This window comes from Salvia miltiorrhiza, chromosome 1, assembly GCF_028751815.1.
Source record: "Salvia miltiorrhiza cultivar Shanhuang (shh) chromosome 1, IMPLAD_Smil_shh, whole genome shotgun sequence".
Taxonomy (NCBI): Eukaryota; Viridiplantae; Streptophyta; class Magnoliopsida; order Lamiales; family Lamiaceae; genus Salvia; species Salvia miltiorrhiza.
The window spans coordinates 5,996,577-6,009,195 of record NC_080387.1 but is presented as its reverse complement, the minus strand read 5'-3'; the positions used below and the strand labels follow the sequence as shown (position 1 = coordinate 6,009,195).

The window sequence follows — 12,619 nt, the reverse complement described above, 5'->3', positions numbered from 1 at the left end:
AATTTATTCAACTGACCAGTATGAACACAGAATTCTTTTTCAGCTTGCATTGTATGACTGAAGAATTTCTTCAGCATGCGTAGTATTCTTCAGCATGCTTAGGATTTAGCATGCTTAGGATTTATTCAAATTTAATCATTAAAAAAAATCTAAGAGATTAATAAATAATTATATGGTTCCAAACTCATTTAAATACATTAAGACATATAAGCCTAATTCTTATTGAAGCATAAAATCCATTTGAGCTTGCTTCTAACATAAATTAAATTACTCATGGGCTTAAGTAAACAATCGATAAAAGATTCATATTTAACACTTCAGTGTTAAATTCTCCACAATAAATTAATGGACTCAAAATATATTTTGAGTGCATCATCTATTGAAAATAAAAATAAATCATCACATATATAAATTATGAAATTCATATAAGTTCGTATTTTATTAATGGATGCTGAACCCTAATTACCATAATCAATCCTTAAATCAGTAATTAAAAGTATATAATCCTTAATAAAAAGTCGGGTCATTACATACTATCCCCCTTAAAATAAATTTCGTCCCGAAATTTGTACCTCAGAAAATAAGTCTGAGTACTTCACTTTCTTGTTAGACCGTAGTCTATTCTTGACCATGATATATTCATAGGTCCCTTACTATCGGTATCGACTTAGTCCTTAGTACCTGAACTTCCCGATCTAAGATAGATTTGGATCTTCCTTCGTAACTCAAATATTGACTAATAACAATGTTGTTCTTATGGATCATATGCTTTGAATCGTAAACATTTTTCTCTAACTGCGACACATGGGATATATTACGCACATTCTCAAAGCTTAGCGCTAACGCCAAACAGTAAGTTATTGGGCCTATCCTTTCTACAATCTCGTATGAGCCTATAAAACGGGGTTTAGGTTTACCCTTCACATTGAGTCCAATGATTTCTCTTGATGGAGAAACTTTTATGGAAATTATCTCTCCACTTTCACATCATAGGTCAATTCGTCATTTGTCAACATATGACTCTGTCAATCATGACCCCTATTTTATTCACTATCAAATTTTGACGGATGATTTCAATCATCTAGTCATTTCATCCCAACAAATTGGTGATCTATATATCCTCGCGTATAACGCCTCATTTGGCAACCTATCGATAGTCGATTGATAACTGGTATTATATGCCTCACAATTAGTGGCAAAAACATGTTCTCAGCTTTCACCCCGGTTTAGCTCGGTCGTCCTCAACATACCTCATTAGTAATTTCTATGTCGTTTAAGCGGAACTATAACGACTAATATCTCTAAAGTATTCCTAAAGCAACTTAAACAGTTTGTAAGGAGACCAACCATTTCGAGCATGTAGGCAGTCAGCCTAAAACGCCGTTATAAACTTTTATTCATTCATCGATGGAATCTCGAGTCATGTGGGCATTCACTGCCCCCTTTCGTGACAACCTTTGCTTAAGTCTGAAGGGTTCAAAAAAAAAATCCATCTCGACAAAGAAATCCTTTGGTTCGTTAAGGGCTCGGTTTGTCCCAAACACGACATTAAGCTTGACTTTATGAGCTCGAAGACTCAAAGTAACAATATGATATGTTGTAAAACCTTCACTTGCTAGCACGCAAGACATATTTCAACAAATGAGGTTACATCTCGTTTTATTCCTCCTAACTAGAAATTTTTTTTTCTAGATCTTAATACATCTTAGTACTTCCTGGTGATAGTATAAGGGTGCCGTGACTTTATCTTATTCTTAAGTTCATTGTCATGGAGATGCATATCTTCCCTTCAAAGAAGATAGCATTATTTGATTCCTCGTGGTAATTCTTGAAACTTCTTATCCTTATTCTTACTCTTAACTTCTCATCCTTCCTTCGTGCTCCTACCACAATTTTCCTCAAGCTGGGTGGTTTAATCACTTCTATCCTCATCTTATCATATCTTAGACGAGGCCTTCCGGCTCACTGTATCATCTACTACATTGGTCTTGTCCATGTGATGGTTAATACCAAAATCATAATCCTTTACGGGTTCAACCCATCCTCTTTGTCTTATCAGCTACTACAAATTCCTTATCAGGTTTTTGAATCTCTAGCACTACAATTCAAAATCATCAAAACTCTTTATCATTAAACTATCATTTATACTCGACACCAATTGTTCGAGTGTCAGATACCAACATTTATGTGCGTTAATCATAACTCTCACACTCACTCCATTTAGACACATAATCGATATCAAACTCAAATAATAAATTATATCTTAACCATTTATCATGCTCATAGTTCTCGATTAAATCTCGGACTTTGTAATTAAATACTAAATTCCAACTATAATTAATTAACATGCTTCTCTAATTTATTTATCTCATTTAAACTAATAAATCTAATCCATGCTAATTTCTCATACTTAGCCATTTTATATGCATTTCTCATGCAATTCAAAAAGCTCAATAACTTACTAATCATGCTCATCTCATAAATACTCAAATAATTCATATAGTCTTACTAACATAGCATTAACTCATATGCACTGCTAGTTCACTTACATGACTTCACATACTCCACATATCTCAACTTAATAAATCATCGAATAGTTAGAAAATTTGTATTTAATGGAAATAAATTCCAAAAATTTAAATACAAATATTTTTAATTATTCTAAACACATTGGCATGCTCAAAATAACTCAATTAAAATCGAGCATCGCTCGTCTCTGGCCTTATGACACACGGCCTTCATCAAATTTGAACCTTGGTGTTCAAATTAATCTAAGTAAATTATACGTGCAATATTTAATAAATATAAACACATATATAAACTCAAATCATTCAATATGTTCCAGAAAATGCCACTTTCTTGAGCAAAACTCACACCTACTGATTTGGCATAAGTTCGTTCACCCAATAGTACTTGTGTACATGGTCCCTAAATGTTCCTTATGTTCATCTTCATTCTTGGAGTCACTAAGACGAACTTATCCAGGTGAAGGTAGAATACTCTATCAATGATGCCCATGAATATATTTGGGCATTTGTTAGCCTGAATGGCACACCTACAAACTTGTAGTGGTCATAACCCATTCTAAAATTTGTCTTGAGTATACTTTCTTGTATGACTTTTAGCTAATGATACTCGATCCTAAAATCGATTTTGGAAAAACACACTTGCATCCTTGAGTTGGTCGAACAATTCATCTACCCTCGGTAAAGGATATTCATTCATGAGTATTAGTTTGTTCCACGCTCTATTGTCTGTGCGCCTTTTTAAAGTACCATACTTCTTCATAACATACAAAATATGCGCTCCTGATGGGAATGCACTAGACATGATCAAACTTAGGTCTAGTCGTTTTCTGCAATTGGATCTTTAGGTTCTCCAACTCCTTTGGAGTCATCTTGTTCGATGCTTTTGATACACGTGTCGATCTTGGTACTAGGTCGATGGTAAATTCTAATTGTCTATTGGGTGGCAGTCTTGGTAAGTTCTCCGGATAATCATAATGGAATTCACGTATAACTTTTACGTCCTCGACTGTCCTTTCTGTTCTAGCTCCTCCGTTTAGGTATACAAGGAAAACTTGGTAATGTTTCTTATTTATCACCTTCATGGCTTGTATGTATGAAATAACTGATATTCTCTCCTTATACTTATCTCTTGAAAACTTAATGCGTCTATTCTTGAAGGTTTGAAGGAGATTTCCCATTTAATGCATAAATCGTAGCATATAGTTCTCAGCTAACCAGTCCATTCCTAGGGTTACATCTACGTTCCATATTGGTATAACATCAAGTTATTCGCTACCACCTTAAGTGATCCTACATTCAATTATAGGTTCATATAACTACGCGTTACTATCGTTGTCCCTTCTACGGGTGAAAAGTTTTTCATGTCTTGACCACTTTGTTTAGTTTGAATTTGTGTCGGGTGATCCCCGAGCATAACTACCTTGGCGTCTAGAGTTTTGTTTGAGCAATTCAAAGTACGTAAACTCATCGTGGTTGGCGAGTGCCATTCTTATCTCATACTTTAGGCCAGGGCAAAACTTCTTCGGGATCTTTTCATTGATGTCCACCTATTGTGGGGTATAACGGACATGCCACAACAAATGTGGTCATACTAGGTCATAGATATCCTGTTTTGCTTTAGATTGAACATTTTCGTTTCTCTCCTCCTATCGCAGATATTAAAAAAATATGTAATATGTGTCCGTCTTATAGTCTTACTAAGACAAGTTTGCTAACATTCTTGAGTCATTGCTTTTCTTTTGGCCTCCCACCAAAATCTGTAGATCTAGTCAACTGGAACGCAACACATGAAGTCGTTTTTTTTTTTTTTTTGTGCGGTACAAAAAAAATCAAAGGTTCTCTTCATCGTCTTAATCTAGAGTTTACCCTCAACTGGATTCTTGGTTTCATAGCTATAACAAGCTTTACTCGAGAAAAAGTTCATCCATCTTTCGTAATGGTTCATTTTTGTCCCCATCTCGTTTCTAGCTTCTCATCTACCAGACATTCTATTTTTCAAAGAAAGACGATCATCAATACATTCCTTTTCTCATATCACATGCGTAACACTTTTCCATGATTCCATCGTGAAATCAGCATAGACAAAATAACTCAAGTCCTTATTCTCAAACCTTACGGTTTGTACTATAAATTGTTAACAAAAGGAGTGGTCGATAATAATCAGAGGAGAAAAACTAATGTCAACTAATTTTAGACACAAACTGATGGACAGTTAACCAAGCTATAGTTTGGGTGGCTTACTAAGTCAATATACTAACACTTCTTAGTCGTATACCTCAAAAGAATCTACTAGGACAACTCAAAAGTTGCAAAGGCTCAAATCTCGAATGATATAAAGTGTTGCAGAAAATTTGTTCAAGAGACTCAAATAAATAACCAGAGGGTAAAATGGAGTAACTACCAGGTCGAACAAAATGACCTAGACTGAGAACCCATCTGATTTTTTTTTTTTTTTTTTTTTAAACTGAAGTTGAAATACAGGGTTTATAAACCCAAAAGACGTCTACTGAGATTTGGATCATGTGGACTGGCCAGGTCCAACATAATCACTTCCCAGTTACACGGGAAACATCATCCCGAACTTGGTAATTCTGGGTTTTCTAAATTCTCATCATACTATACATAACAAAACTTAAGTTCGTAACAGTAAGCTAATAGCTGAAGCATAGGGTCTTATCTCTTAGACTTATATTCTGAACGTTCAACATTCTTCCATAAGTAGATATATTACAACATAGTAATGTAACAGTCCAACCATATTCTTTCCATAACTCATCATGAAACGAAGTCAATTTGATATTCTGTCATGTGTGAACTTTCGAACGTAGAGACTATGCTTAAAACCTTCGTGGTGTAACGTCCATCTTAAAGTTATCTCATGCCACCTTTCGTTGACTTACTTTCAATGTGGCACGTATCTTTTCAGTATATCTTTGAGTTTCAACGAAACTACAGTCTCCCGAAGGAAACCAAAACATTCGAGGTGTTCAGTCATTTTTCTCATTCAACATATCAAGCATCTAGTATATAGGAATATCCTATTGATCCATCAATCTATGTTCTTTTCTAATTATGATCACGTAACTCATAGCAATCTATGTTCCTTGAAAAACGTGTCCATGTCCTTTCATTCGTACAATCGAATCAACATAATATACACAAATTGTGCCATAAAAAGGTAAAGCATCAACATTTCATTCATAACCTGCGTTTCACAATCACATCCTTGCAACTGTTTAAAACCATAACATAATTAAACATTGTAACTTCAGTTACCTTTTTCTTGATTGAGCGTGATGCAATGGAGCGTTGAGCGGTGTCATAAGATTCATTTAAGTCAAATGACTCGATCTAGACTTGGCTTTTGAAGGAAAATTCTTGGGCCAGAGCAAACGAACTGCTCTGATACCACTCTGTCACAGCCCGCAATCCCTAAGGATGGTTTAACCGGGGTTATGACTCGGGAAGGGGATTAAGAAGCGGGGAAAGAAAGGGGCATTTACTTAACAATCAAACATTTTACGAAAAGAGACATTTATTATATAACACTAGGATCATAACTGATTACTTGGGAAAATACAAGACGTTCGTTCGGGAAGACCCGTCGAAGTGGATTACCCAACAAAAGAGTATCATACTTAAAATAAAACATTAGCATAATCAGAGTATCTTGCAGCGGAAATACGTGTGAGTTATACATATGAAGATGTATACTCAAGGTTACATTACTATTTTATGTCAAAAGGTACATCCGCTCAACTCCACTCCATTCCATCACCCGCTCAACCTGCACATTAGGGAAAACAACATGCAGGGCTGAGTAAAAATACTCAGTGAACATATGCCGGAAACATAACATTTTATCTCATTTATTGTACTGCCAACAGTAACACACAGGGTTTTACTTGAAGGACCTGTGCTTACTAAACATTTTCTTTCATTTCATAAAGTTGGATGCGCATCCCATTTTCAGTCTATATGATCCATATCTGTTCCTTTTACGCGCCGGGAAGGAGGCCTCCTTCCACGGACGCCAAGACCGGTCGCAAGCGACACACAGTCTCCATGAGTGTACACGTTAACCCTTACTAGCAAACCTTCGTCTAGCGTAGGGTCCGAATTCGATTTCCTTTATAGTTGGCGAACCAACACAGATAGGATACATACATAAAACATAAATATTTTTGGCAGACAATCATTTCATAAACATTTACCTTTCCTTTCATAAGAACCATTCATCAATTAATCATTTCCATAAACATTTCATTTCATAATAATCATTCATCATTTGAAATATCACAGTTATATCATTTCATTTCGTATAAGAGGCCTGTGTGCAGGGGATCTCTATATACGTGTTTTAAGAAAGCCCACCTCATTCCGTTCCCACTAGGGGCGTAGAGTTACCTCCTTCTTTAGCTTTCACTTCCCGTCTGGACCTTTATTGACGAAGAGTCGATAAGTTCGAGAAGAAGTCGTGAAGAAAAGGAAGATAGGTCTCTAAACTAAACTATCTCATTTTTAATGATTTTTAGGGTTCTAGCATCCATATTAATCTTATCTCGTCAAAACCTTAAACTCAAAACATTTATCACATAACTAACATTTAGGTTCGAAACTATTTATTCGAACATCAACATGCGCATTAATCATAACTCGTTCTACTCACGTCATCAAGTCAAATATTCCATCTTTTAACAACAAATTAAACAATATCACATAGACAAATTAAATCATCATAGATCATTCTTTCTCATACTTAAAATAATTTAATCATTTTCAAACAATCCATATTAATAAGTCATTTGAAAAGAATTAATTTAAATAAGAGTTTAACTCAAAATATTTTATTTTAAAGTCCATTTGTAAAGATACTTGAAATAAAAGAACTCCATTTAAATAATTAATTTAAAGGTCAATATATAATTAAATTAATCAAGCTCAATTTAAATTAATAATTAAGAGCTCAAATAATTTAAATAGATATAAGCCCAAATTAATTAGATAAATTAAGTCTATCATGTTTTTCTTTGAATAAGGCCCAAACAATTAAATTAAAGAAGCCCAAATCCTTTAAATAAAAGAAGCCCATCAGATTTTTATTTAAAAGGGCCGAGCCCAACAGATATAGAAGCCCAAGGCCCAAACACTTATTAAAATCGACCCAAGTCTCGGCCCAACAGAAAGCCCAACATAATTAAATAAAAAGCCCAGCCAATTTAATTAAAAATCGGCCCATCATAGGCCCAATTCTCAAGCCCACTTCCAATACCTAAACCCTATTTCTCTTATTCCTTCTTCCTACATCACACGCACACACACATAGCCTCCTTCCCCAACACTCTCTCTCTCTCGGACGAATTGTCCGCTGCCGCTGCCGTTCATCGGCGCCGTCGCCGCCGGCGAGCGGCGCGGCTCTCCCTCTCTCTCTCGGCACTCTCTTCTTCCTAAACTCTCGTCCTCTCTCCTCTACTCTCTATCTGCTGGAAACAGGACGCACGCCGCCGTCAAAGCGGTGCACCGTCGCTGCTGCCTCCGTCGCCCTCTCTCGGCCTCCGGCGAAGCAACCACCGCGGTGCCGCCGCCGTGAAGCAAGTAAAACCTAACTCCCTCTCTACTTTCCTCATTTTCTTCTCCTTTTAAATTAAAACTGAAAACTCCTCTCTCTCTCTTTCGATTTGGCTGAATCGGAGCAACGGCGACGTCACGGCTGTCACGTTACCGCCGCCGCCGCCGCCGACGAGCCACCATGGCTCCGCCGCTGACCGCCGTCTGGAAACAGGTAACTCTAATTTCCTTTCTCTCCTTTTCTTTTTCCTTCCCTCATCCTTTCCCTTTTCTAAAATAAAATCTGAAAACTTATCTCCCTTCCCCCTCTTTGGCAGATCGGAAGCCACCGCGGCTCCGTCGCCGTCCGTTGACCACCGGCAGCCACCGCGGCTGCCGTCTCCCTCGGATCTCACACAAAACAGGGGCTCACCCCATATTTCAGTCAAACACATAGAAATAGGCTTTTTACTGAATTCATTTTCAAATACTGTAAATGTTCTTCAATCGAGCATACTGCACTTAAACATTCATTCCTGTAATTTCAACCCTTCATTTGTATGTGTAAATTCCGTTTATAAACAGGCAGGCTACATATGCACATGAAATGGAATATGAGAAATTCGTATGTGTTGGTGGTTCTCTGCAACAGTTGAATGAAATAGAGAGCTCAAAATAAACGAGCTCAGTTTAAGAAGAAAACCTTGGTCTGGTGGTGTAGTTGCTGTGTGAACTTGCTGCAGGAATTGAAAATGGTGGTGTGAGAATGGTGAAAGTGGCTGTGGTTTTAAAGAAAAATGGGGTGATTTGGATGGATGAGGATCGTGTAATTTATTCAACTGACCAGTATGAACACAGAATTCTTTTTCAGCTTGCATTGTATGACTGAAGAATTTCTTCAGCATGCGTAGTATTCTTCAGCATGCTTAGGATTTAGCATGCTTAGGATTTATTCAAATTTAATCATTAAAAAAAATCTAAGAGATTAATAAATAATTATATGGTTCCAAACTCATTTAAATACATTAAGACATATAAGCCTAATTCTTATTGAAGCATAAAATCCATTTGAGCTTGCTTCTAACATAAATTAAATTACTCATGGGCTTAAGTAAACAATCGATAAAAGATTCATATTTAACACTTCAGTGTTAAATTCTCCACAATAAATTAATGGACTCAAAATATATTTTGAGTGCATCATCTATTGAAAATAAAAATAAATCATCACATATATAAATTATGAAATTCATATAAGTTCGTATTTTATTAATGGATGCTGAACCCTAATTACCATAATCAATCCTTAAATCAGTAATTAAAAGTATATAATCCTTAATAAAAAGTCGGGTCATTACAATAATTGAGAGATTTATTCTCTGTCGCGACTTCTCAAACAATCGGTGCCTAATTTGGTATCTGACGCCTTACCATAGGAGCCTCCATGGTATGCCAGCTCTTCTCTGACGCCCTACCATATATGCGCCTCTCTTCCCCTCCCAAATCTAGAATCATAAGTCGTCGCAACCGGCTCCGTCTCCTTCAGTCGGCTGCAGCTCACCAGGGAACGCCGCGCCGCTATTCTTCTTCACGAAAAATTTCTCCCTCAAGCTGCTGCTTCTTCTTCTTCTTCTTCTTCATTTCTCGTCGGCGCTTTTGATCGTTAAACACACTACGTCATGTCCGCCGCCGCTAGAACAGTCTTCCGTTCCGCCTCTACATCCGCTCGCAGTGCCACGGCGAGACTATCCACCTCCATTTACAGGTTCCTCTCTACTCGCTTAGCCTTACATCCGTATTTCATAAAAGGGTTAATTGCCGCTAAATTCAAAAGCTTTTTAAAAATTCGCGATATTCTCACCAACTTCAAAATCGGCCTACAAATACATGAATTGAGAATCCGTTCTTAATGTTCCCAAAATCAAAAAATACCCCCAAATTGAAGGTGACGTGGACTACCGTAAATACAGCGTGGCATAGTCGGCGGTGCAAGAAAACGACGTCGTTTCTTTTAAAACAATACGACGTCGTTTTGATCTCCAACTAAAAGAAAAAAAAGAAAAAGAAAATGGGGCTGCTGAAATCGCCGCCACCACCGTTACCCCTCACCAGAACCAGGTCTGTGGCCTCACCCCGCCACCGCCGTTGCTCCTTCCACAACCAGATCGCCGGTGGTGGACAACGGAGGATCGCACTCATCTCGAAGAAATCACTGGACTCGAAGCCACGCCCAGCATCGCACTCCTCCATAAATCGCTGCCACCATCTGCAAATCAGACTCTCACTCCTCGCCTTACCCTAGGACGACCGCCATCTGCAAATCGCCACCCCCAAATTAGACTCTCACTCCTCGCCGTGCCCTAGGACCCAAATCAGACACCACCGCACTAAGCCACCGCCTTCCTCATTTTCCGGCCACACTCCTTCTTCCCTCTGCAAATAAGACAGCCACTGACCACCTCCGCCTTTCTCCTTTCGATTTTGACCGCCTCTCTCCTCAAAATTAGACACCACCAATTCACGCAGCCTCCCTATCGCCTAAATCGTTCCATCCTCATCGTCGTGCCCTAGGTCTTCTTCTTTGATTTTGGAGGCGGCAACTCAGGAGGTGGCGAAGGGGGTTTGGGCTTCGGCTGCTGTGTTTGGGAGGTGGTGGTCGGGGTGGCGTTTTCAGAAAGGTGGCGCTGGGGGTTTGGGGAGGTGGTGGTCGGGGTGGCCTTGTTCCGGCAGATCGAGGAGAGGGATGAGAGATGGGAGAGATGGGGTAGGTTTTTTTTTTGTTTTTTTTGTAAATTAATTTATTAATAAATTATTATATTTTATTAAAATAAGATTATTAAAAAAATTAAAAAATGACATGTAATACCTAATTTCCATGTATTTGACACATAATCAGTGATTGCCACCTCATCTCACCGGAGTTAATAATTTTGGGAACATTAAGAACGGATTCTCAATTCATGTATTTGTAGGCCGATTTTGAAGTTGGTGAGAATATCACGAATTTTTAAAAAGCTTTTGAATTTAGCGGCAATTAACCCTTCATAAAATAATGGCATTTTCATTCCCAGATCTGAGAAATTGACTCCTAAATCATTACACGGATCAGGTCTCCTGTAGAGACGAGCAGTTTTAGCGATGCTTCGATTTCGCCGCACCGCGGTCAATTCGGGAATGTAGATGGAAGAAACTTCTCAACGAAGACGAGGAGATTTCGATTTCAGCACAGAATCGATCTGAAACGAAGCACTTCAGCCACTGGAATCGTGGAAAGGATAGAGTACGATCCTAATCGAACTTCTCGGATTGCTCTCAAACATGTTTGGTTCCGATCCAGGATCACAGGTTAGTGACAAAAATCTTACTCTTGATTTCTGAGAATCATTCATCAATTTAATTATCATTTGGGCTCTTGCTTTCTTTTTTATTTTACCGATGTAAGTTTCGCTTTTTATGATGTTAAATTTGGAGATGGAATATTGCATTTTTTAATTGGGCGGAGGGATAATATTCTTATATTATGAAGTTTCATTTTTTATGATGTTTAATCCTCAAAAACATTATATATTGTCCATATAGGCAAGCTGGAAAGCAAATACGAGGTGTCATAAGCTCTGCTTATAAGATATAAAGGCAAGCAAAGCAAGAGAGAGAGAGAGATTTCATGTTAACATAATGCTGCCGTTTCTTGCTAATTGAAAATGTCCTTAGTTCAGTAGTTGTAGGATTAGATATGTTTATACTTTATAGCATCATATACTTAGATATTATGATTTGAATTTTTTAATTTTGTATTATACTACATCTCTAACAGAACTCTATTCTAAAAAAATCCTTAAACTCAATCTGTCTTGAACAGTACATTTACCCAAAATCAGTCTTTGTTTTGTTTATTACAATGTGTATTTCAGGCTTGCAAGAAGCTCAACAGAATTGAGCTCTCAGACTATGAGATATACGCTTCGTGTGAGCCATGTCCTATGTGTTTCGGCGCAATCCATCTCTCTAGAATCAAGGTTCCGCGTTAAACTTTCGCTCTTTGCTTTTCAATGTTTCCCCCGCCTAAAACCCCACGATCTCATTCCTGTATTGCAGAGATTGGTGTACGGAGCCAAAGCCGAAGCTGCTATTGCCATCGAGTTCGATGACTTCATAGCAGAAGGCTCATCTTGAAATCAAAAGAGCTGATGGGAATGGGGCCATGATTGCAGAGCAGGTTTTCGAGAAAACAAAGGAGAAATTTCAACTCTACTGAAGAAGAAGAACATTCTTCACTTGTAATTGTTTCCTAACACTCTCTCAATCCATTAACTCAACTATTGTCACGACCGGTCTTAACTAAGGATAGGTATGCCGGGAAACCGTGACTAGGGAAGGGAAATTAGGAGAGGGGACAGAAAAGGGGTGATAAATAATAATAAAGGAATTGAACTAAGATTGAGACATCATATGAGAAAAAAAACACACATAAATAGATAAGAGCGAGTAATCGGTCAAGAGTATCCGATTTAAGTGTTTATACAATAACTTGATTTGACAATCCA

General features: G+C 37.7%; 1 protein-coding gene and 1 long non-coding RNA gene across 3 annotated transcripts; one reads left to right on the top strand and one right to left on the bottom strand.

Annotated features, from left to right (window-relative positions):
- Positions 1-6,142: 6,142 nt before the first annotated feature.
- LOC131016215 (uncharacterized) lies at positions 6,143-8,903 on the bottom strand. The gene is made up of 3 exons (XR_009098887.1): positions 8,779-8,903; positions 6,903-6,967; positions 6,143-6,315 (listed from the first exon to the last, which is right to left on the bottom strand). It is a non-coding gene; the product is annotated as an uncharacterized LOC131016215 (long non-coding RNA).
- A 537-nt stretch (positions 8,904-9,440) lies between these two features.
- LOC131016154 (60S ribosomal protein L2, mitochondrial-like) lies at positions 9,441-12,311 on the top strand. Of its 2 annotated transcripts, none has more exons than XM_057944778.1 (3): positions 9,441-9,840; positions 11,185-11,420; positions 11,987-12,311. In XM_057944778.1, the coding sequence occupies exons 1-3, from the start codon at positions 9,755-9,757 to the stop codon at positions 12,010-12,012; spliced, it is 348 nt and encodes a 115-aa protein (XP_057800761.1). In that variant the 5' UTR covers positions 9,441-9,754; the 3' UTR covers positions 12,013-12,311. The 2 variants fall into 2 exon arrangements, with proteins under 2 accessions (XP_057800761.1, XP_057800753.1); XM_057944770.1 differs by lacking the exon at positions 11,987-12,311 and adding an exon at positions 11,655-11,972.
- The last annotated feature ends 308 nt before the right edge of the window (positions 12,312-12,619 follow it).